Raw genomic sequence first — 20,938 nt, 5'->3', positions numbered from 1 at the left:
TCAAACTGTTTGATAATACACCAGCAGAAAAACAGCTACATTTATTGCAGAAATTGTTTGCTACAGATTAGCTCATTAGCTGGGATTAAGGGAGAATTTATGCACATATCCTGTTTTATGGAAAACTGTCAGAAAATTAAAATGAATAGCCCAATTCCTCACTGGCAGCCTGGTACCTGTGGGCAGTGACTATTATGTCCTGGAATGCTCAATGACGGTTACAAATACCACCACATCTCACCTCATTTTAAAAAAATCTAGTCGTCCTCATTTTCAAAAGCCTCAAAGTGGAAACTAGCCTCTAGGAATGTGAGTCTGCCATGGGATTTACTTAAAAACTATGGTTTATTCGTTGTAATTTTCACTGTTCCACCACACCTCAATTAATTGTGCTCATCTCCGCACCACAACCATAGCTAACTTGAGTTACCGCTCCAGTACTGTTTTTGAGTTATCTGAGTATAAGACACTGTCTTTCACTCAAACTTAACATACACACAAAGGAATTATCCAACAAAAACTTCATTAGGGCTGAGTTAGGGTTCAGAATGTATCACCCTCAAAAGGCTGCTAATAGAACTTTTATAGAAAGTGCCACACTTTAAAGATCAGAAAATACCAATGTTAGCTTTGCCCCCTCATCAGCACTCACTCTATTCCATCTACATTACTAAAATGGGCCACAGACCCACAATTTCCCTTACACCACAAACTGACGAATCACAACCCACCCACCACATATGGGCCAGTGACCTCACCATTCTGCAGTTCATCCAACCATCAATAGTGCCACAGAGCTCAACATCTCACATCTGACCCTCAACACAGTGTAGACCCAGCATCTCCCCCATTTCACTATGGCCCGAAGAGCCCAGTCTATACTGACTACCCTCCCTATCTGGCCTAGAAACCCACTGTAACTACCTCATTTGCCCTCCCAATACCAGTCAGAGATCACACCCTCCAGATACAGGCCAGAGCCAACTCTCACACTGTCCATGGACCCCAGACTACCACAAACAGCCAAGCATGTGGGGACATCACCACACCTTCTCTCCACGGAGAAGGATGGGTAGCTGACAGATATAAGCTGTGCTTGGCAGCATCCTCAGAGTCCAAGCAGTGCCTCCCCCATACTCCATCCCTTTCCCCTAGGGCACTCACCAAGCCAAGTGACATAATGTACACTGAGGGAACTGAGATGCACACAGGACACCTCCTGCTCTTCTGAACTGGGTCTCAGTGGCTGCTTCAGCATCAGTTAGCTGCATGTTATCTGCCAATAATCATGGGGCCCCTTCAAGCAAATGACAACCCTCCCTATTTGGCCTAGAGACGGAATGATCCACCTAACAATCTCCCCACATGTAGTAGAAACTCCCACCTTTGCCCTTGAGACGAGCCTAAAAAGAGGGAGTCGGATTACAGCCTCATACACTGATGAGCATACAATTGCACCCTCCCTGAGTTTCTAGCATTTAAAGTTTTTCTAACTATAACACTCCATTAAGAATGTCACAGCCTTATCTCTAGCATTCTCAGCAAAATTACTAGGTAGGGAGCTATTCTCTACAAATCTCTCTTTAAATACATGCTCAAATCATTACCTTGGTCGTTTGGTTGGCCCATTAAGCAGAGTGACTTTCTCCTCCATCTCCCTGCCACAGGGGGAAAAAAAAAAAAGAAAAAGAAAAAAAAGAAACACACTATAGAAAATAGTAACTACATATTACTATAGCCTAAACACTTTACAGACTCCACAAACTGACAAGCCATACACAGGAATTACTTTCTCTTCAAATTAAATGCTGCTCCTTCCGGGGTGGACCGCAGCAGCTATTTACACATCCTACAGCAATACACATGATTGGGGCAGAAGTAACGTACCACAGAGCTAACAAACTCTCGTGGGAATTAAGGGAGGCAAAAAGTATATACCAGAGCCAGAATTTGGCCATGATGATGAAGCTTACACCCCAACATTTGTGAAAAGTACCACTGGATCTTTAATGACCACAAGTGAACAGGATGTGGATTTTAAATCTCATCCTAAAGATGGAATGTTCAGCAAGACAACAGCCTGGAGCATCATTCTGGGAGTTGCATACCAACAAAAAGCACCTTCAAGCAAGGAAATAGGTCTACTATCACCAGGGTGGCCAAAGGGTTAACTCAAACAGTCCAACAGCATGGCCCACAGCCACCCTCATCTTACATGAAGGATAGTTTACGTCTCTGCCAGGCCATTTAGAACTCCATGAAGCAGCACATCTTGGGACTTGACGTGCAATCTCTGTGGGCTGCCCCTCTGCACTGAAGATGAGAGTGGGCAAATACTCAAGCACAGTCCTCAGGCTTCTGGTAAGTTGTCAACATGGTCTTTAGTGCAGCTAAGTGTGGGCACCCACTGAAATGGGGCATTTCCATCACAACTCTGCAAGGAGGGCTAAGGGGAAAGTGCTGGACTGGGCTTATTACATGAGATACAGGAGATAAAAGGGCTTTTACAATGACCTTTCAAGTCCCTGAGCACTGCTACGTGTTCCCAAAGGTCTAACTTGAATGTCAGTAGCTAGAGTCTCTCTAAGGAGTCTCAGAGAAACACACCAGAGTTCTCAGCATATCAGCTGTTAGGCCGAAGACGGCAGATGGACACTCCCCAGACCTCCATGCTTCCATCGGCACACAGGTTAATTAAAAGACACCAGCAAGGTTTTCTCTTGCCTGAATAGCTGCAATCCACTCCCCTCTCTTGAAAAGGGTAGAGTCTATTTCAGGTGTCTCTCCTACCAGCCAGAAATCAATCTAAGGGCTGAATTCGGGAAGCATCAGAATTATTAGTTTGCATAAAGCTGCAAGGTCCCTCTTGACCTCTACAGCCCATCTGCGTCCAAGGTGAGAACATTTGGCTACCTCCTGCGTTTGCTGAGAAGAACATGTTCAAGCAGCTCATCAGCAGTTGGCCTCTTCTCAGGATCCTGAAAGAGGTGAGCAACAGGTCACTCCTAAGGAAAGGGTCAGTGTCTACAGTGAAATCTTGGGATAGAATAGCCCATTCCAAGCCCCACTGGTCTCCTCCTCTCATGCCCTGCTTGCCTTCAGAAAGGCAAGTGGTCAAACAGAAATGAACCAAATGGCCATCACATCTCTGGACAGCACAGGGTTAAACGCCAGATATTCAAATTGTGGACTCCCAACACTCCAAAGATGTGGGCAATTTAACTGCCTTCAAGAAGCATGTGCTCTGAGGGCAACAAGAAGATTAAGCCAAGAGCCACGGCCCAGAAAGCTGGAGCCAGAGGTGGAGCTAGGATAGATCACGCTGGGAAGATGCTTCCATATCTATTATGCTGATAGGCCTGCTGACGAATGTGAAAACCTCAGCCTCTAACCATTCCCCCAACATACAGCATCAGAGAAAATCCAGCAGCCCGCCAAATTCCATGGAGCTGGAAAGGCATCCAGACAGGAAGTTTTCAGAGAACAAGAGGAAGCAGAAGTCATTCTCACTGACACATCAGGCTGCACAGGCAGCTGCATGTGGGAATCTGTCTGCACCTACATACCCCACTCTGAAATACCCATCTCAGCAGTCACCCACTGTTCTGGAGCTGCAGGACTTAGGCAATGGGCAGAAGATCTGAAGAAAAAATTAATCTTCCCAACCTGATCGAGGCAGGAGTGCACCATCTGGATCAGCTCCAGGGAATAGACACTGGAATCAACCTCCATGGCCCGATTTCCCTTTACAATCTTCACACACAGGTTTAGGGGATTCTAAGGAGGAAACAATGACCAGTTGTAAAGGAGCTAAGCTGAGTTGGACAGTGTGCCCAATGGGGAGGGATGCTGCAGGCCTCTGATGTTTATCATGTCTTTCTCTGACTCTCCCACTTCAACATGTTCCCCCTCCTCTCAGCTGCTACTAGGTGCTGCAGCAACCTAGTCACCTCCCCTGCAGAAATGCTACCTCTTCCAGATAGCTTTCCAAGCTAGGGCTTGGTGGCAACACCAAGCTTCTCTCCAAATGAGGCAAGGAGGGACGGGAGGGTGGGCTCCTCCCTGTTTGTCAGGTTCCATCAGTGTACAGAAGCTCCCCAGCTCTGAAGATACCATGTAGGCACTCACGTACTGGAGTCTTGGCACCACTGACAATGAAAAGTCAGAAAAGGACAGTCATTTGAAATAGCCCCATAGCTGGTACAGAATATCACAGCCATACCACGCCAGCTGGCTGCATTCCCCACATGGCCACACTACACTAGCTGACAGCTTTATTCAGCCACCCACCCACAAGTGCGAGCCAGCCAGCCATGCTCCCCACATAGCTGAGTGATAACTCCCAGCTGTGCCAGTCCGCCACACTCCTCACATAATCAAGCTGTGGAACAAGACAAAAGGATTAAATCCTAGGAGGTTCAGAAATTACAAACTCTCACAACAGGATGCAGTATGTGAAACACTCAACTACCAGCATAAGACTTCTAGGGGGAGGTGGAGGGGAGAGTGGGACTTGGTTGCACAGCCAATTAATGAAGTCCTGCTTTAGTCAAAAGGGAACATTTCCCTTCAAACACTAGTACAAATCAGGACCATCTACACTCCCTGCGTGTGTGTGATGTCTCAGGCTGCGGGGAGGATCAAAGAGTATCAGCAAAGCCAGGCAGGAAAAGTTTACCCATATTACTTTCAGCTCTCGGTTGTGCTCTCAGACCGTCATGTTCATAAATACTCAAATTACCAATAGCCATGAAGGAATAAAAATAAAAGTTAGAAAAACTACAGGACAAGCAGAGACACTGTGACAATAACAAACAGCGTATTCAATTTATCCCTCAGTCTGTGGACTTACTGTAGCATCAAAGGTTCTCTTCAGAGTGAGAAGCTCAAAGACAACACAGCCCACAGCCCAGATATCAGATTTGAAGTTGTATTTCACCCCCTGGCAGAGCTCTGGGGACATGTAGTATGGAGTTCCCACCAACTAGACAACAAAAGCAGAAAATCTTCATACACATTCCACCCAGACCCACCATAATTACTATGGACCCATCAGTGTTTCCATTGCAAACCCTAATTTTCTAATGTTTACAGAAAAGCCAAGGTACCCAAGCTGCTCAGACTCTGATGTAGCACATAGTGGAAGTTAGGACTTCAAGAGAGGGACCTATAGCCCTACCTCACCATTCATCACCTTGCAGGTGAGAGCAAACAGGACTACAAAGCAGGCGATGACAACATATCAAGCTCAGCCATCCATTTCTCCTCACCCTCCTTCCGAGTAGTCTTGGGAAGGTGAGGGGCAAACAATCTGACAAAGCATGTGAAAGCAGCTGCCAGCTCACAGCTGGTGAGCAGTTCTGTCTGACCGTGGGATGTTAGCAGACAAAGGCTGCCCTGTTTCAGAATAAAGAGGGACGTTTTCAGGATCAGGAAGCCAAAAAGCTGGCCCAAGTCCCATCTGGAAGACTTCCGCTGCAGGACTGGACTTTCTTCAACAATGAAACCTATATTTTGGTTAATTGCAGAAGCCATCATGAACACCACATCAAAGATGAACAGCTCAAAATCACAATGAGAAACTGAGAATGAACATGACAAGTGGTGTAAGTGGGAAGAAGCATCCAGCTGAATAGGCTCTTCCCCTTAGCAATGAGTCAGACTAACCACTGTGGAATGAAATTGAGAGAGAAATGAGAATAGATCACGTCTTTAGGAAGAGGGGGATATTTATAATCCTCTTTATGCAAACCGTCTCAGCAACAGATCCTGGGACTGCTAGGCTAGGCTGGGAGAATGGGCAGTTATGTTACAAATGAGGCAGGCTTTCATTAGTCTTTGCTAGAAACTTACCAGAACATTCACAGGGTTATTTCAATCTCTTCTTACTCTATCATCCACTATCCATTTTCCCTTAAGCTGGGTGGTAGTTATACAACTCCACGAACTCTAGTCATACAGTCAAATACCAACTTCAGCATATATTTATTGTCACCCTCAGAGAACTCAAAAGTGTCAGAATGAATTTTGCTCAAACTATCCACCAGCCAAAAAAGAGAGGGCAAGAAAAAGACACACACACACTCCTTTGAGCAAAAATCAAGCATGGAAATTCTCAGCACAAAAGGTGAATTTCTAAATGTTATGAATGTGAGGAAAATGGTTACAACTGAAATGGTTTTGCTATAGCAGGAGCTACTAGGGCATACTACAGTAACCCCAAGTTCCTATTTGTTGTGGAGCTATGTAATAGTGCTGATGTTCTGGAAGGAAGTTTTTAAAGGAAGGAAGCATCCTAGCAAAACACCAACAGCTGCATTAAATTTAACAATCAACCCTTAGGGGAAAAAAGTGTGTGTTGGCAGGTGTCCTAGCCTATAAAATCCTTAACAGGTTGGGATTGAGAGCAGTCTCCAATTCCAAGCCTACTAATCACCACAGGAACAATGGAGCAGGGAGATCAGATACTGGAGGGAGAAGAAGAGAGCTCCTTCAACGGAACTGTATTGGATGTTCCAGGACAATGTGCTCCAAACACCTGTGCTACATCAAAGTCTGAGCAGTTTAGTGCTTTGAGTTTTGTGAGCGAAGACTGATGCCTCTCTCTCCTCCTGACCACCCCCACTATTCCCTGCAACACATAGCTCCCATTCCCACCCATCAACACCACTTCTAGTTCACCCTCCTGCTCCTGTCCCATTAAACCATTAGTGTTGCAGAAGCCCAGTGTGCCCAAAAAGTGCTGGAAGAATCTGTGAACTTTAAAGAAAAGCTTTTTCCGGGGAGGGTCATATCTAAGGAACCCCTTGGTCAAATGACCCCAAATGTGGATCACAAACCCTACCCTGCACCCCTATAAGACACAGCAAATTTCAAGACAATATGGACAGGCATGCAGATTTTGGAACACATAGGAAAATCATCCTTTAAACAGATAAATCTTCTCAATCCTAACTGTAGCAGAGCTGCTGCTCCACTATAATATTTATGAAATTAATCATCAGCAACTGCTTTTCTATATGCAGATCCCCAACCCAAGATAATCCTAAAAACATAGGAGGCTCAGAGAGGTGTGATGATCTCAGATGAATAAGAACACCCTATAGAGATTAACACAGTCTGAAACAATAACTCAGAGATGTGTAAATTGCTCCATTCATCAGTAGGTGTTTCCATCTCCCTGCCCTAGCACTGGAGAGCCCATGATATGCATCAAGCATGATTATTCTCAATGCCTCACCTGTGTCAGCAGTGTTTAGTTCTGTTCCCAGCTCCCCGCAGAAGCGTAGGGCTTCTCCAGATCCTGGCTCATATAGGATATGTCTACACAGCCAAGAAAAAGCTGCAGCTGGCCTGTGCCAGCTGACTCAGGCTCATGGGACTCGGCCTGTTTCACTGCTGTGCAGAATTCCAGACTCAAGTTAGAGCCCAGGCTCTAGGACCCTCCAGAGCCTTGAAATCTACACAGCAATGAAACAGCCTTGCAGCCCATGTTGGCTGGCATAGGCCAGGCGAGGATTTCTCTTTGCTGTGTAGACATATCCATTGGCATCAGAGAGATGGACTCAGATTCGCTCCCCCACTAGAGGAGCGGGCAGCTCCAGCTCACATGAAAAGGTAAGGAGAGGGGCTCAGGGACTGCCAGACAGGCAAGCCCCCTCCAGAACCTGACTCAAGAGGGGATCAGGGAAGCAGGATCAGATCCAAAAGATGGGCAGAGTCCTCCCAGGACCCTGGCACATCCCCAGAGGCAAGACCCTCCATATCCTATCTCCCATGAAGGGTGCATACATACAGAAGGGGAGAATGTAGCATAGGCACCAACTCTGTGGGTACTCCAGGGCTGGAGCACCCACGGGGAAAAATTGGCGAGTGCTCTGCACCCAGCTCACCTCCACCTCCTCCCAAGCGCACCACATCCCTGCTTCTCCTCCCAGTGCTTGCTGCCGCAAAACAACTGTTTTGTGGTATAACAAGCTCTGGAGGGGGGGAGATGAGCAGAAACACAGCGCATTCAGGGGATGAGGAGGGGAGAGGGCAGGGATTTGGGGAAGGGGTTGGAATGGGGGCGGGGCACAGTTGTGGAAGGAGCAGGTCAAGCACCCACCGGTGCCAGAAGTCGGCGCCTATGGAATGTAGGACCGACCAGAGTTGCTGACCAGCGCCCCTGCCTCAGTTGTCCTCTAGTCCTCCTGCCACTTATCCCCATGTCTCCTTCCCAGCGTCCCTCCCCCTCACCTGAGCACTCAAGTCACTCTCACCTCCCCTATCACCCAGCTTCATTTATCCCTTCTCCATAATCCCCTTCCATTTGATGCAGACTCACATCCCTATTCCTCCACCCACTAAAAAGCACTTCCCCTACCAGCAAGCATTCACATGTCTAATTTTTTTCTTTAAAACAAAAACTCTTTGATTACATTGCCCCAAAATTGCTCTGCTACAATATACTCACAGTCTCAGCCATGGAGTACTCAGAGTTCAGCTTCTTTGCCAACCCATAGTCTCCCAACTTAATCAGGTTTGCCTTGGTGAGGAAGATATTTAATGTCTTTATATCTCTGGTGAGAAAAAGAGAGAGAAGTGTCACTATGGAGCTGGGGTACTTGAGTGTTTTTCTGCTCATCAGGATTTGCAGTGAACTTGTTGCCTTCCTTTTTCTGTTAGCCGTGACTGGCGTCTCTCACTGCATCATACTCAATTAGCATTTCTTCAGACATGGAAAGCTCACTGTTGCAATCACTGACAGAGCTTCTCATCCCATAGTCCCAGGGCAGTAATCACCTTAGCTGTGTTTTATCATATATGCACAAACAGAAATAGTCTAGAACACTCATCCTTCAGAGCTCAATGTACAGACTATAGTTCTTTCTCCTGTGAACTAAAGTGAAGATCATTAAAGACAGTTTTATTTTTCCATTTTCAGAAATGGGCCAGTCCCAAGCATATGAACCCATGGAAAATTCTTAACAAAATAAAACGCACTGTAAAAGCAACCCAATCCTAGAACTTAGCTATTAAATATAATAGCCGTCTGCCTCACCCTTAGGCATAGGTGCTGGAACTAGGGGTGCTGCCACATCCCCTGGCTTGAAGTGGTTTCCATTATATACTGGGTTTACAGTTTGGTTCAATGGCTCTCAGCACCCACACTACACAAATTGTTCCAGTACCTCTGGCCTTAGGCAAAGGCCTTTGGGAAAAGATGAGCTTTACACTAAGCTCTTAAGGTTAGGAGACTGTTAAGTATGAAAGAATGTGAATCCAGAGCTTTAAGCCCCTCACTGAAAACATAGTACCCCAGACACACTATTTTATATTTAGAGTTCTACAGATCAACATCAGCACCTGGAATTGTGAAGAAGCCGCCACTGCAGTCCATGGAGCACTGGTGTGATGTGGTTAGCCCACATGAGTAATGATGCAGAGTCACACACTGATCTGATGCTGGAATATTATTGCAGATGGGGACAGTGTTCTCCACTAGTGATTACCTCCAACCTGCCTGATTTAGGAAATAAATTTGTTTTGTGCTTCAAGTCAGAGGCTGGTTTATTCCCTTATTGATATTTACCTTTTTAATCAACAATCAATAGGTTCCAATGGCCGCAGCATGGGCTATACAGAGCAATTCTTTTCTAGTTCAATTGTGCAAAATCAGTAATTCAGTTTCTAACCTAAACTTGTGAGGTGAGCTGGCATTTAATGCCAAAGCACTCAGATAAGCCCTGAGCAGGGAAGCTTCCCAAAGGAACATCACACAAGTATGACAGATTTCCCCTCTCCTCATGCCTCCTGCTAGCCTGGGGTATGCCGCTTCAGAAATAGGAGTGCAGAGATTTTCAAATGGGTTTGGCTCTCAGACACATGAATCCACTTTCACCCGAGCTTTGTTACATTAGACACCTACCTGTGAAGGATTCCAGCTCTATGGATACAGCTCACGGCTGATGCAATCTGAAATAGGTACCACACTACCATCTGTAGAGGCAGGAACAAAGGTCACATGAGGTCCAAAAATTACACACACCATTGTCCTGGCAAGCTACAGCAAGAGAACCTGGTGACCATCAGCAAGGAATATCCTGGCTGGAGGCTCTTTTAGGGAGAGGTCTTTTTCATTCCCCTGGAAATATCCCAATTTGGGGATCCTTATAAGAGGGAACCTCCATAAGATAATTTTGTGTCAGTGATCTTCAAAGTGCACTGTGACACATGCTACAGAAATTGGTACCTTACCAGTAAAAATAATTAGGAGTGGCAGCTAATGATCTTCTGAGGGAATTTGGTGTGGGGTGGGTCTTTGCAACCCCCAACTTGGACTATTTTATCTTTACAAGACTCACAAATTCTTCAAGTTTATTTTATGAGCTGCGCAAATGTGAGAATCTTAATACAAAATAGGAGAAGGAAGCAGTGAGAATGTGGGAGCTAATGAGAAAAGAAGAGTACACATTAACAAGTATGGCCCAGGAAAAAGTCCAGTCAGACAGGTTCATTAAAGTAGTCAGTGAACAACCCGTATTTGGAATAGATCCCATGGAAGGCCAAAACAGAGAAAAGAGCAGAGTGATAGTCAGACGGGAATGCAGAAAGGGAGATCTTAAAGCAAAATCTCAGCTGAGGCTGTAAAGCAGCCACAGCCACTGATTCTCCCTCCATTATTCCACTTGAGATATAAAAGGCTTCCTGATGCCTCATAACTGTTTATGATGTCCAAAAGAAGAGGCAGGACTACAGCCCAAAGGATACAAGGCGAGACCCCTGACAAGAATAGAGGAGAGCTAATGCTACGGGAAGGAGCATGGTATAAACACCCATGAACTATATATGTTCAAGTAGCACTGAAACCAGCAACACTGCTATCCTCAAACAGCCCAAATTACCTCTTCCTCAAACAACTTGTCTTTCTGCCGCAGGATCTTATCGTAGAGGTTCCCCCCTGCAATTAAAAGTGAGAGAGAGAAGCACATCTTAGTGATAGTAAATGTTCTGCTGATGTATCATCAGGAATCCAGTTAGGAATCTGCTGGACTGTTGCAGCCTATTCAGAAGTAGCTCTCCCTCTGTAATCTTCACTTAGGCCTGGTCTACACTACACGTTTAAACCGATTTTAGCAGCGTTAAACCGATTTAATGCTGCACCTGTCCACACAACGAGGCCCTTTATATCGATATAAAGGGCTCTTTAAACCGGTTTCTGTACTCCTCCCTGACTAGAGGAGTAGTGCTGAAATGGGTATTACCATATCGGATTAAGGTTAGTGTGGCCGCAAATCAACTATATTGGCCTCCGGGCGGTATCCCACAGTGCACCATTGTGACCGGTCTGGACAGCAATCTGAACACGGATGCACTGGCCAGGTAGACAGGAAAAGCCTCACGAACTTTTGAATTTCATTTCCTGTTTGCCCAGCATGGAGCTCTGTTCAGCACGGGTGGCGATGCAGTCCCAAATCCAAAAAGAGCTCCAGCATGGATCGTACGGGAGATACTGGATCTGATCGCTGTATGGGGAGACTAATCTGTTCTATCACAGCTCCATTACAGAAGACAAAATGACAAAGCATTTGAAAAAAATCTCCAGGCTATGATACAGAGTCCACAGCACAGTGCTGTGTGACAAGCCAAAGAATCAAATGGACGGCTCAAGGAGGGAGGGAGGGGGTACCGAGGACTCCAGCTATCCCACAGTCCCCGCAGTCTCTGAAAATCATTTGCATTCTTGGCTGAGCTCCCAATGCCTGTAGGGTCAAACACATTGTCCGGGGTGGTTCTGGGTATATCTTGTCAATTTACCTCCCCTAACCCCCGGGGAAAGAAGAGAGAAAAAAATTGTTTCTTGACTTTTTTATACGTCACTCTATGTCTACTGCATGCTGCTGGTAGACACAGTGCAGCGTCAGTGAACAGCAGCATCCTCTCCCTTCCCTTCCCCGGTGGCAGACGGTACCATACAAAAGGACTGATAGAAATCCTTATCATCCCATATCATCCCGTGAGTGCTTCTGGCTGGCCTCAGGTGAGGTTGGCCGGGAGCGCCTGGGTAAAAATAGGAATGACTCTCGGTCATTCCCAGTAGATGGTACAGAATGGCTGGTAACTGTCTTTATCATAGTAACTAGGGGCTTAGCTCCATCAGCCCCCCCATTTTCATGTCTAAAGAAAAGATTCTGTATTGCCTGGACTATCATAGCAGCGGGATGCTGGGCTCCTCTCCCCTGCACCGTTTAATGTCCTACCTGGACTATCATAGCAGCTGGAGGCTGCCTCTCCCTCTTTTTATCTCACTCAAAAGTCAGTGTTTCTTATTCCTGCATTCTTTATTACTTAATCACACAAATGGGGGGGACGACACTGCAACGGTAGCCCAGGAGGGTTGGGGGAGCAGGGAAGCAATGGGTGGGGTTGTTGCAGGAGCACCCCCTAGAATGGCATGTAGCTCATCATTTCTGCGGGATCTGATACAGAGCGGCTGTGCTCTCTGGTACACTGGTTCTCTAGCACACTTGCCCCATATTCTAGGCAGGACTGACTCTATTTTTAGATACAACAAAGGAGGGAATGACCCGGGGAGTCATTCCCATTTTTGTCTTTGCGCCCCCGGCCGACCTCAGCTAGGGACACCCATGACAGCAGCAGATGGTACAGAACGACTGATAACCATCATCTCATCGCCAATTTACAGTGGCACAGCAGATGGTACAGAACGACTGGTAACCATCTCTGCTATCTTGCAAAGACAAATGAATGCTGCTGTGTAGCGCTGCAGTACCGCCTCTGTTAGCGGCATCCAGTACACATATGGTGACAGTGAGAAAAGGCAAAACGGGCTCCGTTGTTGCTATGCTATGGCGTCTGCAGGGAAAAAGGGAGCGAAATGATTGTCTGCTGTTGCTTTCAGGGAGGAAGGAATGAGTGATGACATTTACCCAGAATCACCCACAACACTGTTTTTGCACCATCATGCATTGGGATCTCAACCCAGAATTCCAATGGGCGAGGGAGACTGTGGGAACTATGGGATAGCTACCGGATAGCTACCCACAGTGCAACACTCCAGAAATCGACGCTAGCCTCGGACCATGGATGCACACCACCGAATTAATGTGCTTAGTGTGGCCACATGCACTCAACTTTATACAATCTGTTTTACAAAACCGGTTTATGTAAAATCGGAATAATCCCGTAGTGTAGACATACCCTTAGACCCTGCAGTGTCTCACACAAACAAGTTCCTCAGAATGCAAACCCCTTTCCTCTAACAGGAAAATTGGCACATCTAAAGCGAGAAAGGGATTATTCTCTCTCAGAACCACCTTTAATTTGTTCTAAAAGATGTATATGAAAGAACAGCTAGTCCCTTATGTAACAGTGTTTCCTAGAATGGGCAGACCTTTATACCCTGTACAGGAAATCAGACTAGACTGCCCGGCAGAACACAGCAAAAAATTCAACACAAAATAAAAAGAATTACAACCATTGCAGAAAAATCCCCTAGAGCAGCAGTGATTACATCCCCATCGTCTCTGTCCGTGCAAGCCCCATTATCTAGGTTTGTGACCATCAAATGCCCTGATGAAAGATATACCATGTGAAACAGACAATCCAACAACAGCAGAAGACTTAACCAGTAATCAGAGTCTCTCTCTTCAGGCTGCTTAGCAATTCCAAGAGGGCGAGTTGAAGATCAAGGAAAGCTAAAAGGAATGATAAACAAATGGACTGCAGCAAGCAGTGAGCAAGAAAATACTCCCTACCAAGCCAGCATCTTACTGGTAAGTCTCAAGTCTCCTCTGATTACATCCTGCACCATTTTAGTCCTCAATCATCTACTCATGTTCCAGTGGTGATTATCATAGATATAAGGGATGAAGGGACCCATTAGGCCCTCTTTTTCATTCCCATGGGGACAGCACAGCATATCCTGCAGTACATTCTCCAAGGCTTTGTCAAATCTTAGGTGTTCCAAGTGCTGATGACGGAATTCCTTTATATCCCTTGAGAGAGTGTTCTACAGATCTCCCTATAAGGAAGATTTTCCTGATATTCAATCTAAATTTCCCTTGCTTAATTTCTTCCCATTCTGCCTAGTCATATGCAGGCCACACGCAAACCTTTCCTCGCTTTGCATTCACACCTTCTAAAATATTTTAAAACAATGCATCTTCCCCTTTAGTAATTTAAAAGCCAAGCTTTTATATTTAGCTCTTTTCTTTCTTCATAAATCAAACTCCCTTTCTCCCCATCCCGCCTATCCCAAGCCCTTTAATCATTTTTCTTGGTTTTCTCTGAACTCCTTCCAGTGTACCGGCATCTTTTTGGCACAGAACTGCCCAGGTATAAATGCTGTATCTCAGGTACAATATCTCCACAGTCATACGCAGGGAGACACTTTACTTCCCCACTTGGTTATGTGATGCCTCTGTGTGTATGCGAGCCAAAAATCACATTCGCTTTTTTCTTTTCATATCAAATCATTGCAAACTCATGTCTAATTTGCTGCCAGTTAACACACTGGGGTCTTTCTTGTTCATTCTTGCTTCCCAGGTTTTTCCCTCTCCCATCAATTATGCTTCAAGTTATTTTCAAAAAACGAATTAACTGGCACTCTTCCATGATGAATCTGGGTCTAGTTCCAGCTCTGCCACTATTGCTGTGTAACCTTATGCAAGTCACAACTTCCTTGTGTGTCAGCATCCTCATCTATAAAATGGGGATAATATTTAACTACATTTGTAAATCCCTGGATCCTTGGGAGAGAAGGGTTATATATTAATATTATTTTCCATCCATATGTTTTTGGATCTCCACAGTATATTTGATAGTGTCTAGTGAAATCTTGCTTGAAAAAATAATATAAATTATTTTGGACTGAAACCTGGCTGATGAACTGCAAACACAGAGCAACAATAAACTTCAAAAGCATCCCATTTTCAAGAGATGCCTAGTAGGGTCTTATCATATTCATTAGTTATCTGGAAGGAGGCAGTGCATAAACATCTAATACTGAAATTCACAGTTTATACTAAACTGGAACCCACTGTCAACATCAGAAATAAAACAATGAGCAACATCTGGTGCATTTCATTGCTCCACTATTGCTATCTTCAGGGCTTATAATATTTTCCCAACACTGACTGGCCCAAATACTAAGCCCATTTGTTAGGCCAAAATACAGCTGTGTCTTAAGTCACACACCCTCCTCCTGGTCCCCCTTAGCTGGTCCCTAATACTCCTGTCTCCTGCAGGGTGAATTCTGAGCTCTCAACTCATATTGCCCTTTCCTACACCAAATAAGTCAATTAATGCTGGTCTGCCCTCAAATAAGACAATTTAGAGAGAAAGACTGTGTGTGTGTGCATCTGCACACATGCATGTACATGGGGGGATGTAACCCTTAATACTGGCCAGCCCTTATCTGTCCCCTCAAATCAATTTATACTGGCCCCAAATCAGAGCTTCTGTCAGAGTGACAAGAGGACTGGTGTCAGGGGGCTGTTTCCCTCCTCCTAGACCAGGGGTGGGCAAACTTTCTGTCCTGAGGGCCACATCGGGGTTCCAAAACTGTATTGAGGGCCGGGTAGGGAAGGCTGTGCCTCCTCAAACAACCTTGCCCCCACCCCATCCTCCCCCTCCCACTTTCCACCCCCCTCAGAACCCTCAACCCATTCAACTGCCTCCATTCCTTGCCCCCTGATAGCCTCCTCCCGGGACCCCTTGCCCTAACCCCCCCACCCCCGCCCAGACCCCACCACCTATCCAACCCCCCCCGCTCCCTGTCCCCTGACTACCCCACCCCCTATCCACACCCCCACCCCAACAGGCCTATCCAACCCGCCCCGTTCCCTGTCCCTTGACCGCCCCCACCCAGAACCTCCGCCCCCATCCAACCGCCCTCTGCTCCCTGGGATCCCCTGCCCCTTATCCATCCCCCTCGCTCCCTGCCCCCTTACCATGTTGCTCAGAGCACCAGGACTGGCAGCTGCACCGCCTGGCCAGAGCCAGCCATGCCACCGCACAGTTTAGAAAACCAGGGCAGGCTGGCAGCTCTCACAGCCCTGCTGCCCAGAGCGCTGGCGGCATGGCGAGCTAAGGCTCTGAGGGACAGTGGACAGCAGGGGAGGGGCCAGGGGCTAGCCTCCCCAGCTAGGAGCTCAAGAACCAGGCAGGATGGTCCCGCGGGCCACAGTTTGCCCACCTGTCCTAGACTGACACCTCATCTCACCTAAAAACAAGGGCAGTGGACCTGACGAGCAGCGAGGCCCTGGCCAGTATGAGAGCCAATGATTATAGGCCCTCTGCCTGCCACCCTAGCAAAGAGCTCTTGTACAAGTACCTCCTCCTGCCAATATCCCCACAGGCCGAGAGCCCTGTGTGTGAGGCACCTTCAAAAAGCTGTGCATATGTGGAGTCCTCATCCTTCCTGTGGTGGTGGTGGCAACATGAGGGACCTTGCTCCCATACAGAATAATCTTCTGCTTAAGTGCCAGGTAGTGTTAGTGGAAGGCCCCAAGCTCACATAGTCATCTGCTGGGGTGATTGGACTCCCACACCACAGTGCCCCCTACTCCAGAGAGTGGAGGTAGTAGCTCCATCCAGAGCTTTCTGGTCTTAACAGTAGCAGCTGCACATTCTCTCTTCTCCCAGCTGCCTTACCAGCAGTAATAGCCTGGCCGCTCCCCTCTCCCAACAGTGGTATCTGCTGACCACCCCACCATCAATCTCTTTTCAGACTTTGGAAGTTATCATTGCATTGGTTCAAACTTGGCTCACGTTTGCAAGGTTCTCTCCACAACCATAATGGCTAGAAAAGTTTTTTCCAACAGAAGATTTAGATTCTACAAAAGCTGATGGCACATGCCCAGGAAAGATTCCTGCTTACCCTGGACAGGAGGATTTTCAAGCCCTGGTTGTAATTCTAGCTAAAGAAATTACTCATTTATAAAGGTGCTGTGTCTTCTGGCCATGTCCCTAAAACAGAGACATGCCCTGTACTGGCAGGAAGCTGGAGCAGATGACCTGATAGGAGGACAGTGCAGAAAGACCTATGTACATGCTCAAATGTGGGAGATATATTTAAAGCTCTGTATTAACAATACCTCCACTTCTTTCAATGCTCCATCTGCTCACAATCACTAGTCAGTCTCTGGAATGACCTAGATTGATCACTTAGCTTCTCTTTTTGGCACCCTGCCACAGACCCCCAATATCCCTTTCTCCAGCTGCACTACAAGATTTGGCTTTTTTCCTCTTCCCTCTAGAAGATACTAAGAAATACAGTTAATGCTCCAGCAGATTCTGCTCCAGAGCTGCATAGCACCTTCCTTTTTGCAAGTGGGACTGGGGATCTCACCATTACAGTATTCCAGCTCGATCAGCAGTGTGGTGTTATCCATGAAATGATTGTAGTAGGCAATGATGTTGTCATGCTGCAACAGAGCAAGGATAACTATTTCATTCAAAGCATCACGACGCTCTTTTTCTGATAGTCGGGTCAGATCCACCTCTTTCCACACCACAAGCGAGTCATCCTGAAATACAAAGACTCTTAATTAAAACATATTGCTGGGAAAGGTAAAGAACAACATGTACCCTTGAGTCAGGAAATTAAACCTCTATGAAAGATAAACACACTTTCTCCCGCTTACAGCTTTCAGTGAGGGGGAGGGATAGCTCAGTGGTTTGAGCACTGGCCTGCTTAAACCCAGGGTTGTGAGCTCAATCCGAGGGGGCCATTTAGGGATCTGGGGCAAAAATATGCCTGGGGATTAGTCTTGCTTTGAGCAGGGGGTTGGACTAGATGACCTCCTGAGGTCCCGTCCAAACCCTGATATTCTATGATTCAGGCAAAGCTTTTGCACAGAATTAATTTGAAGTTTCTCTATTTCTGAGGCTAAAAATCACTATATGTAGCTGTTTTTTCTAGCTGGCTAGTGCTCTCTTGTTTTAAAATAAATTAAGAACTTATCAAGGAAAGTGTTATAGGGAAATAGGAGGTTTTTAATTGTCTTTTGGTGGTTGTTTTTTCTTGCACAAACTCAAACACATCGTGCATTCCCCAGGAAAACAACAAATCTGCTATAATCCATTATTTTCCCAACAAGCATTAATGTAGGGTATGGTGAAAGAGCACTGGCCCTCAGAAGCTCCTCACTACTCCAGAGCCAGTTTATCCAGAGACTTGAGGAGCTACAGAGAATTGTAACAGTCTGCCCTTATAGACCCACCCAATTGTAGAATTATACTGTCCATTCAGGGCCGGCTTTAGGAAGTGCAGGGCCCAATTCGAACACTTTCGGCGGGCCCTGGCAGGGATGACTTAAAAAGAAAAAAAAGTGTAAAAAAAAGCCTTCCATTTCTTCCATGTATTATTTACTTTCCATAACTATATAAATAATAAAATTGTATATTATGTACATTGCATCATATATGCTGTTGATTGGTTATTAATGACTGCCGTTTCACATGTGGGTGGGTCCCCGCCACTCCCTGGGGGTCTGCACATGTGTGGGTCCCCGCTGCTTCCTGCTCCCCTCATTGAAGCAGGTGTGCAGGTTACAGGGCTGGCAACTGCAGGGCAGCAGTGGCCATAGGGCTGGTTCGAGGCAGGGCAGGGGCTGACTGGAGGTAGGGTCTGGCTGCAGGCAGGGCAAGGGATGCGGGGCTGGCTGGAGACAGGGGAGTGTGGGGTGGGCTGGCTTCAGGCAGGGGGGTGCAGCAGGGGTGGGCTGGAGACAGGGCAGGGCGGGCAGTGTAGGGCTGGTGCGGGCAAGGGTGTGTGGCAGGGGTTGGCTGGAAACAGGGCAGGGGGTTTGGTAGGGGCTGGCTGCAGACAGGGGGTGCAGAGCTGGCTGCAGGCAGCGGTGGGCGGGACTGGTGCGGGCAGGGCAGGGGGTGCAGCAGAGGCAGCTGGCTTTTAAATAGCTGTAGGAGCCCTGGGGAATATATGGGGGCGGCGGGGCTCTGGCGGCTATTTAAAGGACCAGGGTGGCAGAGGCAGCTGGAGCCCTGGCCCTTTAAATAGCCCCCAGAGCCCCCTGCTGCCCCAGGGCTCTGGGGGCTATTTAAAAGGCCCGGAGCTCCAGCCGGGGGCTCAGGGCTTGCGGCGCTCCGGACGGAGCGCCAGCCGGGGCCGCGGGGCTTGCGGCGCTCCGGACGGAGCGCCAGCCGGGGCCGCGGGGCTTGCGGCGCTCCGGACGGAGCGCCAGCCGGGGCCGCGGGGCTTGCGGCGCTCCGGACGGAGCGCCAGCCGGGGCCGCGGGGCTTGCGGCGCTCCGGACGGAGCGCCAGCCGGGGCCGCGGGGCTTGCGGCGCTCCGGACGGAGCTCTAGCTGAGAGAGCGGGGCTGTGGGGCAGCTGTGCTCCCGCCGGGGCTTTGGTCAGAGGCAAGACCCCGGAGCAGACCGCAGCCAGGGTAAGTAAAAAAATTTAAAAGGCGCCTAAAGCGCGGGGCCCTCTTAGGCACGGGGCCCGATTCCCAGGAATCGGGCGAATCGGCCTAAAGCCGGCCCTGTGTCCATTCATTGGGTCATTCTGTCAATGCCTTGGTGAAACATCGTTTGTCCCCAGTCACCCATGCTACAATACCTAGTTGTCCCCTTCTTCCAGCAGAAGTAATAAATCCTAAAGACAATTCGATAACTGGAGTCAAGTGTTTCTCTCTGCCAGCAGCAGCAGCAGCAGCAGCAGCAACGAAAAAAGGAATCTGGATGGATTTAATTGAAAAGGGAGAAGAGAGCGCTTTGGTTTCTGTGGCTGAGTTTCCTCTGTTTTTACAGAGGTTGTGAACATACTAAGGGAGCTTCAGTCAGCTCTGCAGGATAGCCTCGTATTTGTTATAACTGATGAAAGCAGCAGAAAAATTTAGGTATGTTAGTGGCAGGGATTCTTAATTCCTCACTTTGAAAATCTGAAAGGCCAAAAGGCCAACAATCCTCTAAGGAGCACTAGCCAGACTCCAGCTCAAAAAAAATTGCTTGACATTAACATCTTCATCACTTGGGCCCTAACTTCCTATTTTGGGGGAGAAAATTGAACAGATTATTATAGGGCATGCTGCCAGCATCTCAATTCCTCTGCTTTCCTGTTCCAAACAATCAGCTTTCAGGCCTGGGTATGGCACAGAAACTGTACTGATACCTATGACTGAAGATATCTGCCTTACCATGGTACACATCGTAATAATTAGATCTATGATACCACTGACCAGCCGATGTCGCTGATGTGCATGCAGGCTCCTGCAGAGGCATATGGCACAACTTTGTAGTGGTTTAGCTTCTCTCTCTCAGCAATAACTGAGAAGCTGTTGTTAAAGAACTACTATTTTCCCAAGGGCGCTCTCTGGAGTACCAGTGGCCTATCTTGCAACTCCTCCTGTTCAATGCCTATAGAAGACTTCTGCAGGAGTTGGATGCTTTGGGCGGTAATATTCCACATTACGCTGAAAATGCTCAGCTCTATGGCTATTTCAGCATACACCAGGCCACAGTTTCTCTGCCATCCCAGTGCCCTACAAAGAGCGGAAGAGAGCTGGAAGTGAACTGGCAGAAGCTCACTGCGATACCAGTTAGCAGGAGAGGTGTGGCCGGAGCCCATGCTGGTCCCCTGTCTAGGAAGCAGGCCCTGGCTTGGGCAAGACGGTTTGCAGTAGCGGGGCTTTATCAGCGGAGGCAGGGCGCGCAGGATCCCTATTTCCAGCCACAGCTGATGGAGAGACCGAAACCTCTGCCACCGGTAGGAGCCTGTGCCAAGCCAGCCATGCCCGCGTCGCCTCCACAGCGCAACGGGCTGGCCTGGGCCACCGCTTCCTCTGCAGCGCGGCCCTGGCGGCGGAGAAGGCGGCCGGCCGCCTGCTGCCCGCGGGCTCAGGGCCGCACCTGGGGAGCGCCCAGGGACAGCAGGGGCCGGTTACGCCCTCAGGCCTGGGACCCTCGTG

At 47.7% G+C, this 20,938-nt stretch overlaps 1 protein-coding gene across 4 annotated transcripts in view; it reads right to left on the bottom strand.

The window, feature by feature from the left end:
* Nucleotides 1-20,938, bottom strand: part of NEK9 (NIMA related kinase 9) — a 39,381-nt gene that overhangs the window by 18,051 nt on the left and 392 nt on the right. For 2 of the 4 annotated variants that reach the window (XM_030559117.1, XM_030559118.1), the window contains exons 2-9: nt 17,357-17,534; nt 10,887-10,942; nt 9,911-9,981; nt 8,456-8,561; nt 4,853-4,984; nt 3,667-3,777; nt 2,914-2,978; nt 1,608-1,658 (exon numbers count right to left, since the gene is read on the bottom strand). In XM_030559117.1, the coding sequence (XP_030414977.1) occupies nt 1,608-1,658; nt 2,914-2,978; nt 3,667-3,777; nt 4,853-4,984; nt 8,456-8,561; nt 9,911-9,981; nt 10,887-10,942; nt 17,357-17,534 (770 nt within the window). Of the gene's footprint in view, nt 1-1,607; nt 1,659-2,913; nt 2,979-3,666; nt 3,778-4,852; nt 4,985-8,455; nt 8,562-9,348; nt 9,493-9,910; nt 9,982-10,886; nt 10,943-17,356; nt 17,535-19,590; nt 19,691-20,938 lie in introns of those variants that run through there. The other 2 variants (XM_030559119.1, XM_030559120.1) reach the window with 2 other exon arrangements.

Source organism: Gopherus evgoodei, chromosome 4 (assembly GCF_007399415.2).
Source record: "Gopherus evgoodei ecotype Sinaloan lineage chromosome 4, rGopEvg1_v1.p, whole genome shotgun sequence".
Taxonomy (NCBI): Eukaryota; Metazoa; Chordata; order Testudines; family Testudinidae; genus Gopherus; species Gopherus evgoodei.
Note: the sequence above shows the minus strand (reverse complement) of the source record. Positions and strands in the feature narration are given on the sequence as shown.